Raw genomic sequence first — 27,133 nt, forward strand, 5'->3', positions numbered from 1 at the left:
GTGTGATTAAACCTTGCCATGCCCTTTTCTTAAGCAAATCCTTGTGCAATTAACCCCCACCCACCCACCCACACTGGCCAATACATTCCTCATGCATTTTCAACAAACTAACTCACTCCCTTCCACACCCACTCACTCATGCACTCAGGAAAAACCTCTGCAGTTCTAAGGACATGAAACATATGTCTGATGAACAAAGTGAATGATGGTGTTTAGCTGTGTGAAGATGCTGCAGGGAAGTTTCTGTCAGAAAGGATAAGGCCTGTGAGTCTAGGTTTGTGTCCTCAGTGTTGTGTGCATGTGTGTTGATAGTAAGGATAGTTGTAAGGTAACGTGCAGCCCCTCTCCCCTCTCTGCATTAAGGTGTTTTAGATCCACAGCCAACTGGGCATCTGCACTGAGCACCTCAAAAGAGCAGACCCCTGCTGTGTGACTGAATCTGACCCTGAACTCATTTCTCTTTCTCCCTCACTGCCTTTCACCTCCTGCTGAAACCCGGAACAAACCTAAAAGACACAGCAGAGATTTTCAGTCAACACTCCCCAGAGAGTCCAGTAAAACAGTGAGCACGCTTTTCCTATTACTGCAAATACTCTTGATGGCATGAGTCGATATATTTCCTAACGCACAGTGCTTTATCATTTCATATTTTGGCCACTAAAAAAAAAGCAAAGGCTGTGAACCAGATGGACATTAGAAGGTTTTATTCATTCATTTATTTAAATACAGCCCCTCTCCGCATTTTAACAGATCACGTTTAAAGGTGTTAAAAAGTCATTTGTGGATGAGGACGTAATCGTCTGTGGACATGTCACCAGTGTCTGTGACAGGCAGTTACTAGGAGCTCATTCTTTCCCAGGAGGAATTAATTGAGGAAACGGTATTCAGAAACACGGCTGGAACCTTCAACATATGCACATCTGGAGAGCTTCAATCTTCCAAATAAGAAAGCCGCAAAGGCCAAGCTGTATGAAGATGTATGTTTGCCAATGAAACAGAATGATAAAAAATATTCATACTGGTATTTTAGCATGTTTGATCATTCATTCATTCACTCACACATTCAAGTCGCCAATCCACCTACCAACGTGTGTTTGTGGACTGTGGGAGGAACCCGGAGCACCCGGAGGAAACCCACACAGACACGGGGAGAACACACCAACTCCTCACAGACAGTCACCTGGAGCGGGACTTGAACCCACAACCTCCAGGTCCCTGGAGCTGTGTGACTGCGACACTACCTGCTGTGCCACCGTGCCGCCCCTATGTTTGATAATTGTTGCTATAAAATGATAAAAGAATGGGAGAAAGTTTGATTAATGCAAATTTAACATTTATTTGTACTCTTAATATCTCTAAACTTTTCTTAAATATGATTCAATATGTAGAGCCCCACTCTTGGTGACTGTCTGTGAGAAGTTTGTGTGTTCTCCCTGTGTCCGCGTGGGTTTCCCCCGGGTGCCCCTGTTTCCTCCCACACATTGGTAGGTGGATTGGCGACTCAAAAGTGTCCATAGGTGTGAGTGTATGAGTGAATGTGTGAGTGTGTGTCGCCCTCTGAAGGACTGGCGCCCCTCCCAGAGTGTGTTCCTGCCTTGTGCCCAGTGATTCCGGGAAAGCTCCGGCTCACGGACCCACCATAACTCTGAATTTAATAAGTGGTTACAGACAATGAATGAATGAATTAATGAATTAATGTTTCAATATCGTTTATGCCTTTATTGGTGAATGGAGGACTGTCATAATAAGAATTTCATTGTACAGTGTAACTGCCTGTTCCCGTGCACATGACAATAAAACTCATGAATCTTGAATCTGAGTGGCAGTGATTCTACTTAAAATAGATCGTTTGAGTTTTCACGGACAGGGTTGTCGTGGGTGTAATGGATTGATGGAGGCCATTCTAAAATTCTTACATCCGATACTTGTGAAAGGGAAAGATGAAAGGCTTACATTGTTGCGTATGATTTATAATGATCCCCTCTAGACGTATAGAGTGTGTTATATAATATGTTATGTGTAATATTTTTCATGAGAAAAAAACAATTCCACTCAAACGCAGTGACCATGTAAACTGCTCCAGATCTTTCCAGATGTGTGTCAGGGCACTCTTACTGCTGTCATGAGCTCAGTGGGTTCATTGGAGTTCAGTCAGAAAACAGCATTGTTTCATCCAGCAGAGGTCAGAACATAGGAGTCAGCACCCACAGGACAAAAGGGAATCAGCAGAGACCTGCCTCTAGAGCTGTGTCCCAAACTGTGTCCTACTCCTCTACATACTGCATTATTTTGGGGTTCCACCATTTTGTAATAGTGTCTGAGAAGTAGTGGAAAATTTTCAGTGCTCTCAAAAAATCCCACAATGCACTGCAAGAAGTAGTGTACAACCCATGAATTCCGCTATAATAGTGCTCTGTATAGTGAATAATTTAAGGAATAGTGAATAGGGAGCCATTTCAGACAAAGCGTAGAAAAAAGGAAACATTTATTTAGGGGACGATTTATTAGAAACCCTTCCTTGTACATAATACTGTGCAAATTCAGAGACCAACCTTCCAGTCAAAACAGCCATTATGCCCAAGCTGTTCATTTTTTCATGAGGCAATGTTGATGATATTACATATACACTAATGAGGTCATCATTAATGCATGAGATTAATCAAGAAATTACACTGTTTTTTTATAATGCAAATTAATAATTTCACCAAATTTGGACACAACTTCCTCCCATAATTCACTCACTTTACAGAGTCTGGAGATGTATAAGTGGGTTTATTATGTGATGTAAACAAGGCGTCTTTACTGTTGAAGTCACAAGTTAGATGAAATGATTTTTATTCTGAAGTATGGGTTAAATCTCTGTCTGTTCTCTCTGTCTCACAGACACATGGGTTTTTTTGTTGTTTTTTTACATAACTGTTGTTTGTAAGTTTAATTTGTCTTTAACTTTATATTCACTGTTTGAAGTACCATAGAAACCTGTTTTGTTTAGTTTTGTAGCACTTTTGGTCTGTGTTTACTTTCATGTACTTAGCACTCTTCCAAATTTAGAGTGGGTTCCTATGTTAATAATCTGAAACAGCAAAGATAAGTCAATATTACTCACCTGTGGAGCAGGAATGAAGCAATATCCTCATCTCTTTTTATGATTTTCAATAATAAGAGGTCTCTCTCAGCCTTTTCTCTGCTGTGAGCAGAGAGAGAAGCCTAGCATGTCTGACCAAGCCACTTTGTTTTTTTACTCGTTTACTGACACTAGGGCTTAATAAACACATTAAATCTATTTCCAGAGCTCAAACAGACCGGAGAGCAGGCAAATGTTCAGGAAACGTACATTTTATAAAAAAGTGTTTGTGATTGCGATCGTGAATACCGCCTTTAATCCACATTAGAAAAAAATATGAGATTAAGTTTTTGAAGCTGGAATATGGAGGTGTTTTATTGTCTGAGCTCTGAGCTGCACGCTGAAATTTTTTTGAATTAATGCTTGTGATGTACCTTCATTGATTTAATGTTAACTCTCTCTCTCTGGAACTTTTACAGATTATGGGATTCTAATTCAAAACTACTAATACTACTCTGAAATGTTAAACTAAAGTAAAAAGAATGTTTTCTTCTGGCCAGTTTGTCCTGCATACCACTCTACATATTTGTTTTATCTCCCTTCCAAAAAAAGGAAATACAAGCATTTTTACTTGTGATTAATCACAGAATAATTTTTGATTAACACAATTACATTTTTTAAACCTGTGGACAACACTAATGTACACTAACTAGGCATAATAGAGGGTGCCAGTCCATTGCAGGGCATTTCACAGAGCCTAACCACATACCAACCTGTGTTATTGACTGTGGGAGGAAACCCATGCAGACAGTGGGAGAACACACCACACTACCAGTTGCCCTCATTGAAATATATGCCCCATCCGACTGAGTCTGTATGAACAGGTGAGTGTAAACCTGGGTGGGCGGCCCGGGTCCTGAGGAGGAATGGGTGGACCTTGATAAGGAGAGAGCCAATCAGGGCTGGAAAAAGGACCGTGGCTCCTCTAGGGGCAGGGACTGTGGCAAAGGTATAAGGGCAGTGATGAAGGTGCAGCTTCTCTTCATCTGAACAGGCGAGAGAGCACGTGCCTGGAAGTTGCGCGCGGTGCGTCCGGCAGGTCTTCTCCACAGAGACAGAGAGCGCGAGAGTGAGGATGAGTAGCAGTGCGCTGCGCTCCGAGATGAAGGTCTCCTGCTCCGCTGCTGATCCGCGCTGCGCGCGCGTGGACACACTGAGCACGCGGAGCCACATGGAGCTGGACATCCATCCCGCAGCTACAGTGAGTTCCCCCGTGCTCTTTATCACCACGGTCCAGAGAGAGAGAGACAGACGGAGATAAAGACAGCTGTGTCTTGAGCGCGCTTTCTTTCTTACGTTTTCTTTCTTCCTTGGTCTCTCACTTTCCATTCACTTTTCTTTCTCTTTCTCTCTTTTTTCTCTATTTATTTATTTATTTTTCACTTATATTCACACTTTCACCCCCCTTTTTTCTTTCTTCTGTTCTTCTTTAATTTTTGTTTATTTTCTTTCTTGGTCTCACTTCCATTCACATGCCTCTCTCTCTCTCTCTCTCTCTCTCTGTCTACCTATCTATCACTTCCATTCACCCTTTCATCCCCTTTATTTATTTTTTTCTGCACTTTTATTTTTATTTTCTTTCCTTCTTTTTATTTCTCAGTTTCTCACTTCCATTCACTTCTTTAACTGGATAAGTGGTTACAGATAATGAATGTATGAATGAATGAATATAAATGAACTTATTTATTAAGATAAGGGTCAGTGGATCTGGGGAAATTTTAGCTTGGCATCATTGCTTCACTGGAGTGTGCAGTGTGTTGGGCTCCTGTATGTTGTAACTGTGTAAGCCTGGGTCCTGGTGATTCCTCATACAGCCAACGCAGAGTCTATCCCTGAATGGGTAGATGACATTTCTCTGATCTCAAGCACATTGTTGGTGTAGGTGTTTGTTAAGTAACATAATAGTTCTTAAAACAATAGAATGATTCAGGAAAGACGGTTGTAAAAACATGGGGTTTCATTAATTGATATTAACAGAGGCAACTTCATTTACATCGAAGGCTGTGTATTTAAATACATACATTGGTGTTCTGTTTAATTCTGTGACTCTGCTGTATCCGGAGCCTCGCCTGCTTCGTTACTGTAAAGACACCTATTTCCTCAAGTTTTTGGAGATTTTTTTTCTCCTTTTGCTTACCCTTCTCCCGCTCTTTCTTGCTCTTTTTCCCTCTCACAAACACCCACATTTACCACATCTCTTTATGAACTCCTCCTGTCTAATCTCCGTTTTTGGTGTTTTACACTGACTCTGAAACTTGATGTGACACTTACATTGGGACTGTTCATTTTAGAGCCGACGTACAGCGTTTCACTACGGTCCATATGCTGTCTTTTAAGCTTTGGTGTTTGGTCAAGCCATGGCCTAATGGCTGAACATGGGGACAGGGGCTGTTTCTCAATACAAAGTATGTCAAGTTCGAACTGCCGTTCTTGGTTGTACAAACTTTGCGAGTTCGGCTCGCGAGGACGTGGTGGTCATTAATGTATTTGGAACTCCGGCGTACTTGATGAGTCACCATCTCCGTGGCGCGAAAAAACTAATAGCGCTGAGGTTGGTGCGGAATGCATTGTGGGATATCTGACTGACTCACTCGAGTCTACAGAAGTCACGTCCCAGTGCATCCTCGACAAAACTGGTGGAGCAAGAACTGTACTTAGCTAGATGTGGACTTTTAAATGGAACCCCGTAAACATTTAGCCGTTGATTCAATGTTGAAATAACGTAATGACTGCCGTCTAATCAACGTTTGCTTAAGGTTGAAAATGAAAGTTGAAAAGATGTCCAAACACAGATGTCGAAATGACAACTATCAAACGTTTTTTGGATGTCCATGGACGTTATTAAATGGCCCCGAAATAACTGACATGTTTAAAATGCATTTTGGACGTCCGTTAACATTAACTGGTCATAACTTAACTGACTTATTAAGATTGATTTTGGAGGTCCATAAGTCCTTGACGGACAGAATATTTTAGACCTATTTTGATCGTCCAGGGACGTTCCTTGTTTACTGGGACAGTACTTGGGCTGAGACTGATGACGTTTCCCAAGAACACGAGAACACAAGTACAGACAAGAATTGAGAAACGGCTAGGGCAGGGGTCGGCAACCTGCGGCTCTTTGATCCCTCTGATGCGGCTCAGCTTTTGAAAATAATTACGGAGTATTTAATTAAAATGTATTTTATTTTGGTTTGTTCATTTTCAAAATGTAATTTTATGAAGATTATGGCGATCTTGTAACATCTAAAATATTTTAATATTTAAAATATTTTGTCGCTCTTAATACACGTCACAACTTCCAACGTACGACACCCGCCAGTGTGCGGTTTCTTGAACTTTTTGACCGCTGACTGCACGGCGCCAGTAAAAGGATGACGGCACACAGAGAGAGGACAGCATTTTTGTTTGCTGCCAGTGGATAATTTAAGTTCAGCGTTTTTTTCATTATTACAAGGACTCAAATAAACATTGAGTATTTTACTTAACCGTCAACACAACGTCTTTTTTTCGGAGTTAAAAATGTTTTGTTGCATACAGAAAGGTTATTTCATTTTTCTGCAGTCGTTCATCAATTTCATAAATGTAACACAGTATAGTTTGTTTATACAAAGCACAAAGGCAAAAAAAAACCTGTTATATGCAGTGTTATTTCATGTAAAATTTCAAAAGTATTTTTTGGCTCCCAGTGTTTTCTTTACTGTGTTAAACGGGTCCAAATGGCTCTTTGAGTGGAAAAAGTTGCCGACCCCTGGGCTAGGGTCTGACTGACCTTGATTTAATGCTCAAGAGTTTTATTATGGGCGGCACGGTGGCGCAGCAGGTAGTGTCGCAGTCACACAGCTCCAGGGACCTGGAGGTTTTGGGTTTGATTCCTGCTCCAAATGACTGTCTGTGAGGAGTTGGTGTGTTCTCCCTGTGTCCGCGTGGGTTTCCTCCGGGTGCTCCGGTTTCCTCCCACAGTCCAAAAACACACGTTGGTAGGTGGATTGGCGACTCAAAAGTGTCCGTAGGTGTGAGTGAATACGTGTGTGTGTATGTGTGTTGCCCTGTGAAGGACTGGCGCCCCCTCCAGAGTGTATTCCTGCCTTTCGCCCAATGATTCCAGGTAGGCTCTGGACCCACCGCGACCCTGAAATGGATAAGCGGTTACAGATAATGAATGAGTTTTATTATATGCAAAATCGTCACTGTTCAATGACAAACATGTATCTCCATTTTTAGTTTATGACATCATTTGAACATGTCATGATAAAGGGGCCAATAGAAATACTCCAGAATGACTATTTTGGGGGAAACATTGTATTGTTGTATTTCTGTTTTGAGAAGGTGGTTCATGAATAATTGACAGTGGACAGTGCATGGGGCTTGTACATTTCTGACATGACATGTGTAAAAAAGAACACACAAACAAAAACACACACACCTCAGTAAGTTGTTAGCTCTGCAGACGGTGGACTCTAACAATATCTAACAGTGTTTTTCAGGCATTTTGTGAGGTGTAAAGCAAATCCTAATCATTACTGATAGTAAGTAAAGATGGAAGGCTGTGAGAGATGTGTGAGATGTATTTTCCCAAGTGTGTTCTGGGTGACTGAGCGTGAAATCCACAGGGAAATTCTACACAGCAGAAGAAACTGTACACACTCAGTACACACAGTTGATGTCTGAAAGCATACCCTAATTATGTTGATTATTTTTGTTTGACATCTGTAACTATTCAGAATATCAGTGGAGGTCTCTGCTGTCTGTTTACACAGAGGAGAATTTTTAATTGCTCACAAGTTACTTGTTGATGGTTGGGGAGACTTGATAGTGACTCTTAATCTTAATGTTGATGTGCAATGATTTGTCATTGTGCAATGTACAACGAAATGTGTCTTCTGCATTTAACCCATCTGTGGCAGTAAACACACACACACTAGTGCACTAGGGGTTGTGAACACACACCCAGAGCAGCGGGCAGCCATCCCCGGTGCCCAGGTAGCAGTTGTGGGTTTGGTGCCTTGCTCAAGGGCACCTCAGCCGTGGACAGTGCTGTTCCTTAACTCCCACCGCCCCCAATTTTCCTGGACCTTTCAGTCCATAGTCTTCTCAAACCGTTAGGACATGGCTGCCCAGCCATGTTCTTTGAGCTCTGCCCAGCTCCTGTCACACAGCTCCAGGTGTGAGGACTTTGTTGTGCTCTCTCCATGTCTGCCTGGTGTCTAGAAACACATGTTGGTGGGAGGATTGACCACTCTGAAGATTGTCCATAAGTGTGATTGTGTGTATCTAGCGCTATATATGTGTAACATTATTATTATTATTTCCTTCTCAAAATTAATTAATTAATTGTCTGCAACTGCTTATCCAGTTCAGGGTCGCGGTGGGTCTGGAGTCTATCCGGAATCACTGGGTGCAAGGCAGGAGCACATTCGCTCACACCTACGGACATTTTTGAGTCTCCAATCCACCTGCAACGTGTGTTTTTTTGGACCATGGGAGGAAACCGGAGCACACACAGGAAACCCACGCAGACAAATGGAGAACACACCTTACTCCTCACAGTCACCCAGAGCAGGACTCAAACCCCCAAACCCAGATCCCTGGAGCAGTGTGAAGGCGACACTACCTGCTGCGCCACCATGCTGCCCTTGTGTATAGTCAGAAATTAGTTTGTGCAGTTGAGTTTCATTCCAGCGGTAAATATTCTTTCAGCTCATGCTTAAGCCTCAAGCCACAGCTTTCAAGCCTCAAGCCTTCGAGGACTCATGCTTCGGTCAGTTTCACAACTGTTTGTTTAGGCTCCTGTACCAGTTTGGTCCATTCTTGAGCAGAATGCACCTGTTTGTGCCAAAAAATACTACAAAAGGCTCGATGCCATGAAGCCCTAAATGTACATTTATGAACCTAATAAAGTGGCAATGTATAGATGACTTTCATCTTCTGTCACTTTGTTCTCTGAAAAAGATTCTGAGAAAACAGCCGCCGGAGAAGAAGATCCCAGTGACCTCTTCAGACACTTCTCAGTGAAATTATCTGAAAAAGAAAGAAAAAAAACCTAGAAGAGCTGGAAATAGAAGGCAGAAGGACATGCAGGCCAAGAGGGCTGGTTCAGATTAAAGAGCTGGAGGGTGAAACGGATGGAGCAGTTTTACTCTGGTGAAGAGCATTAGGATTCACTGCTTTACATGTTTACATTTATCGCATTAGGCAGACATTTCCAAAGCTGTGTACGATTTTATTCATGTTATAGCTGTGGGTGAATGCACTGTTGGGAGTCATGCCTTAGGACACTTAGTGTACTGGAGTGTACATGCCTGAATTAGGAATGGAACCTAATTCCATTATGGACCCTGGGGGTGTGTGTGTTGAAGGGGGCATTTGTCAAAGCCCACTGCATATATATTAAAATATATTAGCTAGCTAAGAGCTGATTCCTATATTGATAAGGCAGTAAAATACTGCATTTATAATGATGTGGAACAACATTTGATTAACGTTAACGTTGGAGAGTGAGGCTGTGTCCCAAACAACATAATATGGAACTTACACTACAGAAAACCTTGATATGGGTGGTATATTATTTTGTTATACACTATTCAGTGCAGTTTGGGACACGGCCAGAGACTAATGTTAACTTGCTGCATGTTTAGAGAGCTCTCTCACAACCTGAACACAGCTAACGTTCACTAACTCTCAGATCCTCCTGTGTTTCCCTAACAGCTACATACAAGCTGCTTTCAACTGTAATTTAGCGGTCATTGTTATTTGTTGTCTGTGAGGAGTTGGTGTGTTCTCCCGGTGTCCGCGTGGGTTTCCTCCGGGTGCTCAGGTTTCCTCCCACGGACCAAAAACACACGTTGGTAGGTGGATTGGCGACTCAAAAGTGTCCGTAGGTGTAAGTGTGTGAGTGAATGTGTGTGTGTGTGTGTGTCTGTGTTGCCCTGTGAAGGACTGGCGCCCCCTCCAGGGTGTATTCCCGCATTGCGCCCAATGATTCCAGGTAGGCTCTGGACCCACCGCGACCCTGAATTGGATAAGCGGTTACAGATAATGAATGAATGAAAATGAATGTTATTTGTTGTGCTCTCAGCCCAGAGCTGGTAAGAACTAACTTTATAAACCAGACTCTGACGGTGAATCGGAGGCTAGTGAAGCTAATGATTGAAGCTGCTTTATATTTGAACAGTCTTAACGAAGGCTGAAATAAGACCCACCTTTTCTGACTCTGCCAAAATGCATGCACTTTCAAAATAAAAGTTTGCAAAAAAAAAAGCATATATTTTCTTTCCGTGGTGGAGGACAAATGCAGCTGTTTCCAATTTTGAAACCATGCTCCTCCAAAAGTTACATCTTGCAGTTTCTGCAGTAATGTATCAAAGGCAGAGGCTCTGTTTGGTCAGATCAGTAAAGCATTCCAATGATTTTGGAAGCTGTAATTTTAAGATGAAATTTGACCTGTTACATATTAATAAAAATGCTGCTGGACCTTTTTTGTTTACTATTATTATTTGTCAAAATTCATTCTGTGTTTCTACTTTATTGTAATCCATGTTATCATTGGCTTGTATCAGTGTTACTGTGCTGGACCCAGAGAGGGATCTTCAGCTTAATGCAGTCCTGAACATTTGAGAGAAGGAAGTCAAATAGTTCCAGAAAGTCAAATAGTTTCCATCATTCCGTCCAAGGCTGTTTTTTTCTTTAATCAAAATCTGTTTGTTGTAAATTTTTCTTCAGTGACAATATTATTCTTATATTTCCCCAGAGGTCAAGCATACAAGAAATCATGGCGCCACCAGCTCTTCTATTTATCATCTTAATTGACCAAAAGCTCCTTATGTAAATCCAGAGATCTGATGGAATGCCAGGTTGCCAGATGCTGGAATCTAGTTTTTTATGTTGATAACAGTTTTTTTCAGATATATGTTAATGCAGCAAAGCATATAGACCGCCTGCTAAATGTGGCCAAACCTTTATGATTTAATGTGTTTTAAAGAATATATTTTGCAGTTTTGCAGTCTTGATTATGGCTGATCTAATAGCATTTATCTACAGAAACGCATATTGGTGTTGGATACATAGTTCTGGATTACAAAGAACACTCCAGCTCACCCCAGATCCAGCTCGCCAGAGAATGTAGCTCCACTGCTCTAACGCTTAATCGTTTACTATCATTTAACATTTCTGTTGGCTCAGTCCTGCTTGTTATACATTGTCTACAAGAAACAGACACTTCACTGACTATTCAATACATTCCAGACATTGACATAATTTATTATTTTTATTTAATATGAGCATTATCTGAGGTGTGGGGCAGCAGGTAGTGTCGCAGTCACACAGCTCAAGGGACCTGGAGCTTGTGGGTTCGAGTCCCACTCCAGGTGACTGTCTGTGAGTTGGTGTGTTCTCCCCGTGTCCACGTGGGTTTCCTCCAGGTGCTCCGGTTTCCTCTCACGGTCCAAAAAACACGTTGGTAGGTGGATTGGCGACTCAAAAGTGTCCGTAGGTGTGAGTGTGTGTGTGAGTGTGTGTGTTGCCCTGTGAAGGAGTGGTGCCCCCTCCAGGGTGTATTCCTGCCTTGCGACCAATGATTCCAGGTAGGCTCTGGACCCACCGTGACCCTGAACTGGATAAGCGCTTACAGATAATGAATAAAGGTGGCACGGTGGGGTTTTGTGTAGTGGCATTGCCCTACATCTCCAGGGTCCTGGTTTCAATGCTCATCACAGATCATTTTGTTCATTTATTTTAAAGTTTATTTAATAAGGAGCAGTTGTTGTTTTGGCCGAGGTGAAAGCCTATCAAGAATGTGTTGCATTTTATTCATTTTAATCTTATCTTAAAATTGTAGGTATTTTGTGGCCGCGTTTGACCCTAAGTACAGACAAAAAATTGGAAAGAGTCCATAATGTCTTCTAATACATTGTGTAATAGCGTCTGGGAAAATGAAGCCTAGCATTTCGGGCGATCAGATGGCTGTATAAATGTTTTGATGGCAGAGACAGAGCCTCCAGTGCTTGGAGTGAATTTGAACTTTGATTTTAGGGCTTTGGCTCTGCAGTGTGGACACTGACTGCTAGTGCTGGGGATCTTTTATAAGGGGGGGCAATAATCTCACATTTTATTGGTTGCGTAACTCTGTGAGAAAGCCATGTTAATCTTAGCCCTACTTTATAATTTCCCAGGCATGTTTGACCTAGACTTTCGCACAAACTGTCTTTTTACATCACCGTCAGATGTGTTCGGTGATGAGGTTTAAGTCAGTGGTTGGTAATGACCAAGTGACCAAGTCAGAGGGCTACCAAAGTGGGGCAGATATGGACAGAGTAGTCTAAACCCATACTCAGGTTGAAGTATTGTTACTTGGGTAAAATAAAGTAGAAAGTATTTAAAGGTACTCGAGGTAAGAGGGCTTGGCTCCCTCGACAGTAAGAGTGTAATTCACTTTTACAGCACTGTCCTGAAATCAAGGAGGGAGGGGAAGGGAGATGAGTTTTTTTCCTACCCTCCTCCACATGTTACATAGTGCACTTTCTGCAGTGCTGAGTCTGGAGTAGCAACGAATGAGGCTCTATTGTCTATATTCTTGTGAAGGAATATTCTTTTTCACTGAACTTCACTTTTAAATGATTTCCAGTTGTATTTGTAATAGCATTTTTCCCCATAATGCTCCATTATTGTAATTAAATCACTTATTTTATGTGCTTTTATGTGGCGCAGCAGGTAGTGTTGCAGTCACACAGTTCCAGGGACCTGGAGATTGTGGGTTCAAGTCCCGCTCCGTGTGTGTTCTCCCCAGTTTCTTCCAGGCGCTCCGGTTTCCTCCCATGGTCCAAAATTACATGTTGCCAGGTGGATTGGATAGTCAAAGGTGTCCATAAGTTTGAGTGTGTGTCACCCTACAAAGGACTGGCTCCACCTCCTGGGTTTGTTCCTGCCTTGCGCCCAGTGATTCTGAGTAGGCTCCGGACCCACCACGACCCTGGACTGGAGAAGCGGTTACAGACAATGAATGAATAAATGAATGAATGTCTGCATCACATTTTTGTGTTTCTGTGAATGACAAAAAAAAAAAATCCTGCACTTGCCTAGACTTTACAGACTGTGAGAGCACTATTCATCACTCCCTGTTCAATCTACCTTCTTCATAACTTCATAAGTTCATAAGAGCAACGTAAGAGTTTTGTTGCTCTTCTACAAAATAAATTAATGCTCACTCAGATTTGCAGTGAATGCACTCAAACTTTAACTGCTCACACAAAACACACATCGGTTTTGCAGGTAATACTTGTCAATGCCTCCTTGCCTCACCTGATGCAGTTGATCCTGAGGCTGATGTTGGGATGGGGGTATGCGTTTTTGTTTTTCATTACCTAATAGAAAGTTACCTTAGGAAAAAAGGTATGTTATAGGTACATTAAGGGTCACTAAAACTACACAGTGTAAATGTAATGTTTAAAAATAAAAAAGCTGTTTTAGAGTACAGTAATGTTCCCTAAAGACATATTACATTTTCATCTCCAGTAAAGATAAATATTTGTAACATTTTGTTATAGAATTATGTAAAATAAAAGAACATAATATAATGGGGCATATGAAATCATTCATTCATTCACCATCTGTGAAGGACTGGCGCCCACTCCAGGGTGTGTTCCTGCCTTGCACCCAGTGATTCCAGGTAGACTCCGGACCAGCTTCTCAGAACATTTAAATTTACATCTACACATTGAAAAAAAGGCATTCTTTTATAAAGACATTGGCTCTTTTTACTTGGCGGCCATCTTGGAAATGCGATAGTTCAGTTATTTCAAAGCAATTCAGGCTCCTGTAATTGAATGTGGATAGAATTTTAAACACAGAGATTTGCACCCTGTTAGGAAGAGGGCATTTTAAATGTTGTAAAAGCTCAAATTGCCCTGACAGCAAGAATATATTGGCACACCACTGACCGTAGACCACTACTGGTCCACCATTGGACCACTCAGATTACTGTCCTGTGTAAAGGATATAACTCATTTTTAATTTCCTCAAACAGATTTATTTTCTGGAAAACAAATTAATACATATAGTAATATATATAAAACAATTAGTATGCCTGATATAAAATGATTTTTCTAAAAATGTTGACACTGTGCTGTGTGCTGTAGACTAAAATTATTTACTAATCTAGTTTATAAAGAATTAAAAAAAGAATTTTCAGTCATTGTCTGAAACCACTTATCCAACTGAGGGTCGCGGAGCCTACCTGAAATCAGTGGGCACAAGGTGAAAACACACCCTGGAGGGGGCACCCTTCACAGGGTGACACACACACTCACACCTAAGTACACTATTGAGTCACCAATCCACCCACCAATGTGTGTTTTTGGACTGTGGGAGGAAACCGGAGCACCCGGAGGAAACCCACGTGGACACAGGGAGAACACACCAACTCCTCACAGACAGTCACCCCCGGAGCAGGACTCAAACCCACAACCTCCAGGTCCCTGGAGCTGTGTGACTGTGACACTACCTGCTGTGCTAATGTGCCACCAAAAAAACTAATGAGGTTTAGTCATTTGGTCAAAGTTAGTCATTTGGACTGTGAATGAAAAAGTGCAAAACTGTGTCATTTTGTCTAAAATTCTGTTCTCAGTGGGGCTGTTTAGACAGGTGGAGAATATGTTGTTTGATATTTGTGGCATTTTGAGCAAAGCATGGCACAGATGTTTCATTAAGATCCCAGAACAGTTCACTTGTGGAAAACGAGTATAAAATGCTGTCTTGCACCCAATGATTCCAGGCTCTGGACTGGATAAATGGTTACAGATAATGAATGAATCGGTGGGGACCTATGAATTTGTTATAGATATATAAATATGTGGATGTGACAATGCTTCTTGTTGGTTTATCTTCTGTTTTCTTACTCTTCATTCTCTCTGTATTGATATTTCTCATAATTAGGGTGACCAGACGTCCTCTTTTACCCGGACATGTCCTCTTTTTTAGACTTAAAAAAATGTCCGGGCGGAATTTCACAAACGTCCGGGATTTTGTTTTTCTAGAGCTTACATAGAACTTCGAGAAGCATTTCGTTCACAAACTAGTCCCGCCCTCCCCTACTCCGATTGGTTCGCTTGAGTGAGAAGGGGGCGTGGTGAAGTAGCCTAAAATCTTCTGATTGGACAGTCTGACTGTAGAGCTACCGTTATTGGTCGATAACCTTCTCTGTAAACATTTAATTGGTCAGTCTGCACGTCAGTAGTCCTTGTTTACCTCAGGCAAAGCTCATGTACCTACCCTCATCTCGAGCAGCTATGCCGAAACGTAAATGAAAGTTCTCGGAAGAATTAAAAAAAATTCCCATGTTTTGTGTAGCAAATAAAGGTGTAAAGGAGCGAGGGGCGTGACCTCATCACCCCCCCCTCGAGACGTGTCCTCTTTTTCACCATCTCAGATCTGGTCACCCTATCTTAATCTACTTTAATATATATCCTTCCTTAAAATTTCAAAGGAACATGATAGAACTGGCAGCAGACAAGCTTCTAAGCCTCTCTCTTGCTCTCTTCCCCTCCCTCTCTCTCTCTGTCTCTCTCTCAAACACACACACACACACACAGTCCTGAGAAAGCACAGCGTGAGAATCTGAAAATGCATGCTTCTGAACATGCCCATCTCTAGTGGGAAACCCAGACAGTGTACCTCTGTGATTGGTCCAAAGAATTTTTGAATCATCCATTCCACTTTGTTGTTTTGTCTGTTCTACATCATTTGCATAAATCATTTGCACATTTGTTATGTATCACTTGCCGCTAAATGTTATCTATAGATCGGCTGATCTCATAAGATTTGATTGGTCAGCATCAAGTGTGAACAGGGGTTAAGACTGCATTAGCCTACATGTGAATAAGAGAATCTGCCAAATGCAGAAAATATTGGTGTAGGTGAGTGAGGTTTGTAGGTGCAGAAGTGTGATATGGTCCAAAAGTATTCCTGAAAAATCCAACACAATGCCTCTGAATTTTCTGACTATTTCAGGCTTTATATGTGACACAAAACAGGGCACACAAAGCAAGACCACCCACACACACACACACACACATACACGTTTTAGTGTGCTTAATTTCCTCATAACTCAATAATCCTCTAACCAAAAATATCAAATAGCTCAGCTTTAACAAAATAAACTTCTATAATCACATTATGTCTTCAAACTACTTCAGTGTCTTTAAAGAATTTTTTGCCTTAATATTCCTGCTAGTCACCCTCTGAATTTTCTTAGATGACACAATGCTGGAGAGATTTATTTGGACTGGAACTCACTAAATCAACTGACCACCCATAAACACTTTTTTTTCTCTATGCAGATCAGCAGATGAGTTGCCAACCTAATATTATTACTGAAGATGTAATGGAAATTTGTGTTCAGCATAAAGCAACTTTTTCTCAATGATTAACATGCAACTTTCACAGACAATCTGGATGAGGCCTAGATTGAGGACTGACTGCTAAATATTCATATGTCATACTGAGGTACTGTTATAAAGTTAGGAGCCCAAGGACTCTTGGCATAGTGTGTCTTGTCCTGTGCATAGAAGGCAGCACTCTTTTTCCTTATGCCGTAGCAACCCATTTCTTGCAACGTAAAATATCAGTACCGCTGTTTTAATTTCAGGAGAAATTGTTGTGTGTCCTGTGTGTATTTTTAGGTTGCCATGGTGCAGAATGCAGTTCAGCCCTTCCCCACTGTGGACGTTCCTGACCATGCTCATTACACTATTGGAGCAGTCATCCTGGTCATTGGTATCACTGGCATCGTGGGCAACTTCCTGGTCATATATGCCTTCAGCAGGTGAGAGGAGTGGAAAGCTATTGGTTGTAGGGTTCAGGTTTGATGCTTGCTTACTGTTGGTATGGGCAGGATGGCCTTTCCCCTCACCTATCACTCAGCAGTTTTTTTCCAAGTTCTCAAATTAATACAGTGCATTTTTCTGGCCTGAACTAGGGCTCCAGGTAGACATAATGGGTGTTTGTCAGTAGACATAACAGAACTGGGAGATCATGTTCTCCGCCAAGTGTGTAAAGATGTGAAGTGATATTGTACTTGAAGTGGTATGAAAAGAGGTGGTGATCGTCTTCACATGTCTCAGATAAAACATGGGCTGGCCTTTACTTTCCTAGTTTGGCAGTACTGTGTGATTCAGGGAGTGCTAGATAATTGGAAGCAAGTGGGAAAAAACATATGAAAAAAATATTGTGAGAAATACACTGCCTGGCAAAAAAAATAGCAGTCTAATGTTTTACACTTTATATCCATTGTATCAGTTCCACTTTTCTTGTAGATTGCATGCTTTGTTTTACCCCTACCATCCTTATGTTATTATTATACAGTGCTTATGCTGTGTTCCATTTACCTCATCAAATGTTGAACCTAGGTTATCATTGTTAGCTTGTCCTCAGTTAGCATTGTTAGAGATACAAGCTGATAAGAATGCATTATGTGATATTTTACGCATTCAAACACCACAGAAACACGTCCCCATATACAGCATGTGGGCAATACTGTGTGTACGACTGATTTAATGAGACAAATAGAAAGAAGTGATAATTAAATGTTTAATACTGCTGCTTTTTCACACTGTTGATGTGTGGGCAGCCGTCTTGGAATCCGAAATTGGGGTTTGTGAGGCTCACAACTTCCCAAAAGGAAATCTGATTGTGGGGACATTTCAGTTGAAAATATCTACTTGGAATTCTAAAATTCTGGCCTCTGAGTTTAAATGGAAGGTAACATTAGTGGGCCAGGACCTCCTGTGTGGTGATGGTTTGTTTTTGTCGCTTGTAGTACAAGCGCATCAGACACAGCAGTCCTGCTGGTGCTTTAAACAGTTTAGTAGACATACCTGCTTTGTTGGTCCACCTTGTAGATGTAAAATCAGAGGCAGTAGCTCGTCTGTAATTGCACAGTTTGTGTGTCTTCTGATCCTTCATCAATGGTCACAGGACCGTTTGAGCAATGAAGAATGGGGTCTAGGTGACTAATAAAGCATGCCAAACAACAGATGGACAATGTGCATGTCTAAAGACAGTGAAGCTTATCAGAAGGTCAGTGAGTTTAGAAAAAAGAAATGCTGCTACATGAAAAAGTGTGAGTACGCACAACAAAGCACATATGACTCTTTAATAAAAAAAAAAAAGATTAATGAAGATATAAGGACTGATATGTGGAAGCTTGAGATAGAAACATTATGAGTGACAGGGAGCAGCTATAATGAGCTTATGTGAACAATGAACCCAATTGAACTGAATAGTAACTGTTCTCCAACTGTGTTGAGCTGTCCAGGCTTATTGTGTTAGCAGCAGTTTGTAAAGAAGGTGGCTGGCTTCATGCGTTTGTGTGTATATGTGTTTTTAGGAGCCGCACCCTGAGGACCCCTGCCAACATGTTTATAATAAACCTGGCCGTTGCAGATTTTCTCATGTGTGTCACTCAGTCTCCAATATTTTTCACAACCAGCATGCACAAGAGGTGGATTTTTGGAGAGAAAGGTAACACCCCCCTCACACATACACCTATACGGACTCCTTCATTCAGACCAGCTGACAATGTTTTATCTGAAGGATATGTTGTGTTTGCGGTGGATATGTTCAAGACAATTCAATTTTATTTATAGAATGTGCTTTAAAGCTTGTCAAAAAGCAGGTTTACACAAATTCTTTGGGCCTAGACCCAAATGAGTATCACTCAGGTGACAGTGGCAAGGAAAATCCCCTCAGACAAACCTTGAGACTAACCAAACTCAAAAGGGAATGCTTCCTTCTGTATTTGACACCAGAGCAAAACAATATGCAAAGAGGAGATGAAATTATAAAAAATAAGCTAATCAGCTAATGGTGTGTTCACCCCGTGACTGTGTGGGTTTCTTCCGGGTGCTCTACACTGTAAAATATTGCTGTAAATTTACAGCAAGTCTGCTACAGTATTTTATTGTAAATCACAGTATTTACAGTAAAGTATTGTATTACTCAATTACAGTAATATGCTGTAAATTTGAAATACAGTAGTGTTTCAAATTTTTTTTAAAAGAAATTTTTTACAGTGTAGATTTCTCCCATAGTACAAAATCAACTACTGTACTTTATGGTCTGTATTCAAACACAAACACTAATTGCAAACATTGTCATTTTACAGATATCTGTATTTACGTTATTATAATAAGGTCTGATAGCATTCTTCATGTATTATTTTCAAGACATATTTCTGTGGACATTAGATACATGCAACATCATCCCCCTCACTGAGAAAATCAAGTTTCAAAAAAGTGTTTGCAGATTGCAGAGTGGTCTCTGACTTTTGCAGCATATTCTATGTAAAGTACAACATTAGATACGTAGGACACTGGTGCGCAGATTTGGTTCTGTATGGTTCGCATTTGCCCCTGATCTTCTTAGATGTCATGTAAAGTTGTGTGGCATAGTGGAGGTCTTACCACAGCATTACGTCACACATCATCACTCACACGACACTGAGATTGAAATGCAGCAGCTCCTGGTATTTAGCCTGATGTTCTGAGCAGCTGTAAATGTCAGCTGTTATCTGGGAAAAATCTTAATTACTTTCTTGAGGTCTGGCTGTGAGTGATGGAGGCGGTGAGGTTTTGCCAAATGTAAACACTGTGAGGATGTTAAAAGACCCCAGGACTGTGTTTTGCCTCTGATCCTAATCTCAGGCTCTGGGTTCATTTGCTGATCAGGTAGAAAGCCTCATGCAGCTGACACTAAAAAGTCTGGGGAAAAAAAAAAACAGGTCACCCAAATTCACACAGTGGAATCAATACAGGATGCTGTAATGGAACATGCTCCTGCCATGAGCCCCATGATTCTGTGTAGTGTAATAGGGACACAATTATAAATAGCATCAAAAATGATTATGGCAGTTTACTCATGCTTGACTCACTTGAAAGCAATCAATTAGGCCACGTTCCAAATAATGCACTCACCCTGAATACATTAGCATGAAAGCATAATCTACCACTCGACAGAGCAGGTGCTCTATGTTTTGTGTTGTATTCTCTTAGAGCCATACAGCGCTAGAATTTACAAGCCATGTAAGAAAAAAAAAGAGATACAAAGTTTTGCTCTGACATTGACAATATTTACCTGTGTGTACAAGGAACAGTTTTGTTCCAGTAATGCTTGATAAACATTTTTCAAAATAAAACTAAATTGAAGTATAGCTTTAATGCACTCATTGATTGACAGATATTGACCGATAAGTCATTCACTCACATAAGTCATGTTTAGCAGGTTCAGATATCTCCACAAGGGGGTGCCATTAGCAGTTAACTAGTTTATATAGGTGCTTCATGAGAGCAGTACTTCGCATCAGTTGCACTATTATGCATGTTTAATTTTGGCAATCTTTAAATATGTTATAGCAGTAAGAATATTAACCCCTTAAACTCACTAGCTTATAACATCAAATCTTATTGTTAATTATTAACAACATGTACTACACTGTAAAGTGTCTTAGTTGACTTAAATTTCTTAAGGCAGTGAGGACTTGTTGGTGGGTCCTGTCCAGTTTAAAGATCAAAAGGGGTTTTACTCAGCATTAAAGAGTTATTAATATATTTAAGTTCTTTGCCTCTGACAGTATTCAGATGGACTAGAATCATATGTTGTCTTGAAATGAATTCATGAACCAGAAATTTTGCATCTTTCAATGAGATGGTAGGGGGCAGACGTGCAATATTGCAGAGTAGGAAAAAATATTTTGGACCAAGTTCTTAATATAAGGCTTGGAACATCAGTGTTGAATTTCTGAACGTTGGCACACAGGTTTCGAAGGGCAAAGTGTGCAGATGGGCAAAGTGGAGGTAGTTTTGATGCTATAAATGTGTGTCATCAGCATAACTGTGGAAATTAAAGCCACAACTGAGAATGGTCAGTGAAAATGATTGAATGACCAAGGAGTGGCATATTTAAATGATGAACAGAAGAGGGCTTAGACTGAACCCTGGGGAACTTTGCACTGAAGAAGTTGTGCTTGCCTAGGACAACAAAGTGAAGTAGGAAATAAACCAGAAAAGTGAAAGTTTAAAACCCTCAGTATGACAGTCTCATTACTTGGTATTGTACAGACTGAAAAGGCTCAATATGAGCATTTTTTATCAGGAGATTATACTTGTTGATGTGACATCGATCTAATAGCACACCCTTGCTACACCCATATCCCTGTTATTCCTGCACCTTTTGAAGCTATTCAGTCATAACCGAATGTTGTGTGCTTTAGTCACTATGTCCAACCTGACAGCGCTGGGGTGTACTCCTGCTAATAACACTGCAGAATCAATATCTGGCTAAAATACAAAACAGCTCAATTTTTGGTATTTGCAGGGATGTGCAATACAGTTTTTTGATTGATAGAATTGATGAAAATTAAAGTGGAATGTGTATAAAATGTTCAAGTTTCACAATTTGGAATGTTCCACTATAACAGGTGAATATAAAATGTATAATAGGAGCATTCAGCAAAGGCTGTCAGTCATTGCAAGCAAAATTGTGTCTCACCACCCCATGATGGAATTTTCAAACAATTGCAAAAATAAAAAAGAACATTTCTCGAAGCAAGATTCCAAAGACGTTAAGTGTTTCACCATCTGCTCCACAAAATACTGTGAAAAGTTTCTGGAAATCAGTAGAAATCTGAGTCCATGTAGTGCAAGACCAGACACCATCGCTGAATATGTGTCCTTTAAGTCTTCAAATGGCACTGCAGGATAAATCATTATGAATATAGCCACAGGCTCAGGAGTTCTTGGGAAAACTGTTGTGACTTAACCCAGTCAGAAGCTGCAACTAGAAATATTATTGGGTTTTCTATCATTCATTGACACTAATTATTATTTAGCTACAACAAAATCAAATGTGTAAGAAGTTTTAAGAAATGAAGAAATGAAGGGTTGTAGTACAAGCTCCTTGAAGGTTAAGACTTTAAATCAGGAAAGTCACAAAATGATTGCAGAGACACAGTAGCAAGAGCACAGTAAATCACTGCAGTAATATTAAACCTGACCTAAATTTGTAGAGTGTAATCAGTGGTTGCGAATCTAACCTGTTGCTGTCTGTCTTGGTCTCATCTGCAGGCTGTGAGCTGTATGCCTTCTGTGGAGCTCTGTTTGGAATCTGCTCCATGATCACCCTCATGGTCATCGCTGTGGACCGCTACTTTGTTATCACACGACCCCTGGCCTCCATCGGCGTGCTGTCCCAGAAGAGAGCCCTACTGATCCTGACATGTGCCTGGGCCTACTCTCTGGGCTGGAGCCTGCCACCCTTCTTCGGCTGGAGTGAGTGCTGACGGATGTGTTTGGGACGAGTTTTATCAATGGTGCAGCTATTTCAGTACAAATGATCTTCTTTGGCAACCTGTGTTCGTTTAGTTAAAGATGACATTCACCATTTTAATAAAAACCCTTTTTTTATAAAATTTTGTTTCTTCACCATTTGCTCCTTTCTAGTCTGTTTGTGAGTTCAAATCTGGTCTAATGTGTTTGCGAAGCGTCGTTGTCTGAAAATGAGTTTAAAAAACAAAGTGTCTCGGTCTGGTATGCTAGGTTTTCCTCTCTGTATGCTCATGACAGTGTAAAGCATCTGGAGTATTTTAGACAATGCTGAGGACACCAAACTTTGAAAAACATGAACAGAGATGGTGATATTGTTTTTTGCCTGCTCCATAGGTGGGTAATTCACTTATTTTTTCTGTGTCAGATTATTTATGTAGGAGCACTTTCTAAATTTAGGAGTAAAACACAGACCAAAAGTGCTACAAAACAAGATTTTGGGCAATTCAAAAAGTGATTAAAAACTTACAGGCAAGTTCAATTTCATACAGCCATACAAACAGCAGTTATATTTCTTCTCAAATATACCGTTGCACCCTAAAAGACGCAGAGCTTCTGAACATAAACAAACCAGTAAGAACGGCATGTCCGTTTGATAGATGAAGTCCTGCTGATTGTTCTTATGTGTGGATCTTGTTATTTTTTTCCTAGTCTTTTATCCCCTCAAACATACCACTTCAACTTAAAAGATGTGGAGCTTCTGAACATACACAAACCAGAGAGAACAGTATTTCCCTACAGTCGTAGATGTAACTTTTAACTCATTGAACCAGGGCCAAAAAGGTTTTTTTTAAAAATGTTTCCATAGAAGGACTTGATGTCCTTGAATGTACATGCAATAAGAAGAACCCTATTAACATTCATTCATTCATTCATCTTCTGCAACTGCTTCATCTGGAGCACTGGCACTAGGATTTCACCCAGGATAGAGTGCCAATCTATATCTGGGCACACACACATTCACTCACACATACAGACATTCATTTACATACACGCTCATTCATTCACACACTAGGACATATATTGAGTGTGTGTCACCCTGTGAAGGACTAGCGCCCCCTCCAGGGTGTGTTCCTGCCTTGTGCCCAGTGATTCCAGGTATGGGGCGACCCTGAACAGGATAAAGCAGTTACAGAAGATGAATGAAGGAACGTTGATGATGCATTCTTTTTACTCTACTTGATCAAGGCTGATCAATGTTTTTGTACAGTAGACTGATGCTGGTGTGACAGAGAGTAATGGTCCCTCAGGCACACACTGTCTTTGGGTCTCATGCATCAAGCTCCAAAACTGAACTTATTACTGGAGTGGCATGTCCTTGTCTGCTGTTGTGAAGGGCACCTGTCTCTTTGAGTCTTTCTGTCAGCTGTTTTGTCTCTATACTGTTTGGCATGTCAGCCATATTCTGCAGTGGAGATGGAAGACTACCACGACCTGCTGATGGAAGTTCCTTTGCTTTCAAAACAGGCAGCATTTTGAATGCCCTAGGCTTTTGCCATTGTAATCATGTTCTAGCTTTGATGAGACTTCACTGACAAAAGACAAAGAAGTGAAGCATGTTTTTCCTTTGTTTTTTGATATCCTTCTGTTTGTCTTATTAGGTGCCTATGTGCCTGAAGGGTTGCTCACTTCTTGTACATGGGACTACATGACCTTTACCCCCTCAGTACGGGCCTACACTATGCTTCTCTTCATCTTTGTCTTCTTCATTCCTCTGATTGTTATAATCTACTGCTATTTCTTCATCTTCCGGGCCATTCGCATCACAAATCAGTGAGTAGGCTGTAACCCTACACTCTGCCCAAATGTCTGAAGTACAGGATGGTTATCTTCTAATTTTGTATGTTTATAGTTTTATATCTTAAGTTTGCATTAAAGAAATACTTCACATAACCCTTGAAAAGTTTTTTTATTACAAGATGTTTCTGTGTCCATAACATAGAGACGTGGAGAAGATAAATGGGAACAACACCAGGGACACAATTAAGAGATTTCACAGGCTGAGGAATGAGTGGAAGATGGCTAAGGTGGCCCTCATTGTCATCCTGCTCTATGTCATCTCGTGGTCTCCTTATTCAACCGTGGCCCTGACAGCGTTTGCTGGGTAATTGCACATTCATTCACACCTACACATGTTCACAAATACATGTGGTCAGGACACAGTCAGTATCCTTTTATTGGGCCTTAGCTGCACTTTTATCTCGTGTTCCAGGAACACTGCGTAAGTCTCTTTCAGAGAAAAGAGAAGTTGTTTTAACCCAGTGAACCCTAGGCCACAACTTGTAGTTTGACATGTGAACAGCTTATTCAACCTATTCAACCACACCTTGATTATTAACATCTGACAAAGCATAGCTGAGTAATTCGGCTTGGTTTGCTTAAGAAAAATGACTACTGTTTGTTTGTCAGTATGAAATTGAACTTTAACTGTAAGTTTTGAATCACTTGTAACACTTTTGGTCTATGTTTATTTACATGCAGTTAGCGCTCTCCTAAATTTTGAGTTGGTTCCTACCTAAATAATCAGAAAAAATAAGTCAATTACCCACCTATGGAGCAGGAGCAGGTATCTCTTTTCAGGATTTCCATTGTTTGGAGGGCTCTCTGCTGTTTTTTTCTGCCGTGCACAGAGAGGGAGGACAGGACTAGTGTGTCTGACTAAGCCACTTTGTTTTTTTTCTTAATTTTTTTACAGACACTAGGGTTTCATAAACATATTATGAAATGTGTTGCACACTAGACACAGATTGAAGAACTAGCAAACGTCTTGTGTTAGCATTGTCATATATCACAATGAAAGTAAGGGATGGCCAAGGGTCTCCTGAATAGGTTGTTTTCAGTCATGTGATCCTGACATGAAAATGAGTGTACTGGTTACACATATCCCGTTTATGTCATGGTTACATCCAGTTACTGTTCACAGCACAAATACACTTTAAATTGCAGTGTCCCCCCCCCCCCCCCCCAAAAAAAAAAAACTATTGTATTGTATTGTGTTGTATTGTATAGATATTGTTTTGTATTTTCTTAACCATGTCTTTTGCACTTTAATGTGTGTGCACTGTTTTATGTTGCACTAGCTTTGCACTAGTTGCACTTTAATGTTGTGTATTGATTTATGTAGCACCTTGGTCCTGGAGGAACGCTATTTCGTTTCACTGTGTACTGTAAACACTGTATACTGCTGAAATGACAATAAACTTCTTGAACTTGAACTTGAACTTGAAAATAGGCAGTAAGAGAGAAACAGAATGGAAGCGATGGAAGCAAGAAGCCTGTATATTGCTAGTTTAGAGAAAGAATGTACATCCAGAAACATCATCCAGAGGTGATGTTTATTTTATGGGGAACAGTTTTTAACTTAAGATTAGCTGCTATTGAGGCAGTCTGAGAACATCTTCCTCTCCAGGTGTATTTTAACTCATGAACACTAATGAAACTAAACAAAAGTTTAACTGTTAACTGTTGTGTGGTTTGCTTTTATTGGACTGTGGATTAAAAGAGCAACAAATACATTCAGCTCAGTGACTTGCTGGGAGTTTCATGCAAGCCTAACATCACCAAGCACAATGCCAGGCTTTGTGCATTTCCCATTGAAGTTAGGAAATTGTCAGTGTGCAGTTGACCAACTTTCAGTGTGAACCCAGAAATTAAAATTAAAGCTAAACATTATCTGGTCTTATACTGTTTAATTTATTGCTGATGAGTGTATTTTCTCTGTGCCCTCACAGGTATGCGGATATGTTGACGCCGTATATGAATTCAGTACCCGCTGTGATAGCCAAAGCTTCAGCCATCCACAATCCAATCATTTACGCCATCACCCACCCCAAATACAGGTACAACAGATGGACAACCTTCTGTAATTGTCTGATTATTGTATTTTAAAAAAACAATTGAAACAAAAATCCATCATTTAAACCCCAACATTTGGTAATTTCCTTACACCTACATAATAGACATGTAATTATGTAATAATGATGTGAGATAAACATAAAAGCTCTGGACTGCTGAGTGTAATTCTTGCCTCGGATGGAACTGGAAGTCTTAATAAATGAATATGGGTCATATACATGACCTCACCTTGGCACATTAATCTGAACACACGTCAGAAGGCAGTTTTTTTTTGTTTTAATTTCACTAATGTGAGTGTGGCTCAGTGAAGTGTTTAATCATGCCATAATCAATCGCTTCTGAGAAGTGTGTGTGTGTATGTGTAAGGGTCCCACTCTGGGGTTTGCACTCCATTTTGACAGATGTAATTAACCTGAATGTTAATTCAAGCACATGGATTTATTAAAACCAAGAGAAACATGAAGCTGTTCACACACTGACTTAAAAGGGACACTACTTTACAGCTCTAATACATCTGTCCATGAGATATCATCATATTAGCATTTATTGCAACATTCGCTAACGTTACTAGGATCCAAGCTCTTTTGATCCATGAACAACAGGCTCTTAGCACCTCTCTGTATGGATTATTCTAAGATGATTTTATCTATCGTGCTGCTATAATCAGGATTATACAAGATATTGTAAATTTTTCAGATTTATTTACCCACTAGTCCAAAACTAGACTTTTATATGTTTGTCGTGTCTGTTGTACAACATTACGTCCCTTAACTTCATCAGTGTG

At 40.5% G+C, this 27,133-nt stretch overlaps 1 protein-coding gene across 1 annotated transcript in view; it reads left to right on the top strand.

The window, feature by feature from the left end:
* The first annotated feature begins 4,199 nt into the window (after positions 1–4,199).
* Positions 4,200–27,133, top strand: part of opn4a (opsin 4a (melanopsin)) — a 30,566-nt gene continuing 7,632 nt past the window's right edge. The window contains exons 1-7 of the mRNA XM_066678276.1: positions 4,200–4,325; positions 16,798–16,940; positions 18,504–18,637; positions 22,237–22,440; positions 24,096–24,267; positions 24,437–24,598; positions 26,226–26,333. Of these exons, the coding sequence (XP_066534373.1) occupies positions 4,200–4,325; positions 16,798–16,940; positions 18,504–18,637; positions 22,237–22,440; positions 24,096–24,267; positions 24,437–24,598; positions 26,226–26,333 (1,049 nt within the window). The remainder of the gene's footprint in view (positions 4,326–16,797; positions 16,941–18,503; positions 18,638–22,236; positions 22,441–24,095; positions 24,268–24,436; positions 24,599–26,225; positions 26,334–27,133) is intronic.

The sequence above is a fragment of the Hoplias malabaricus genome, chromosome 8 (assembly GCF_029633855.1).
Source record: "Hoplias malabaricus isolate fHopMal1 chromosome 8, fHopMal1.hap1, whole genome shotgun sequence".
Classification (NCBI taxonomy): Eukaryota; Metazoa; Chordata; class Actinopteri; order Characiformes; family Erythrinidae; genus Hoplias; species Hoplias malabaricus.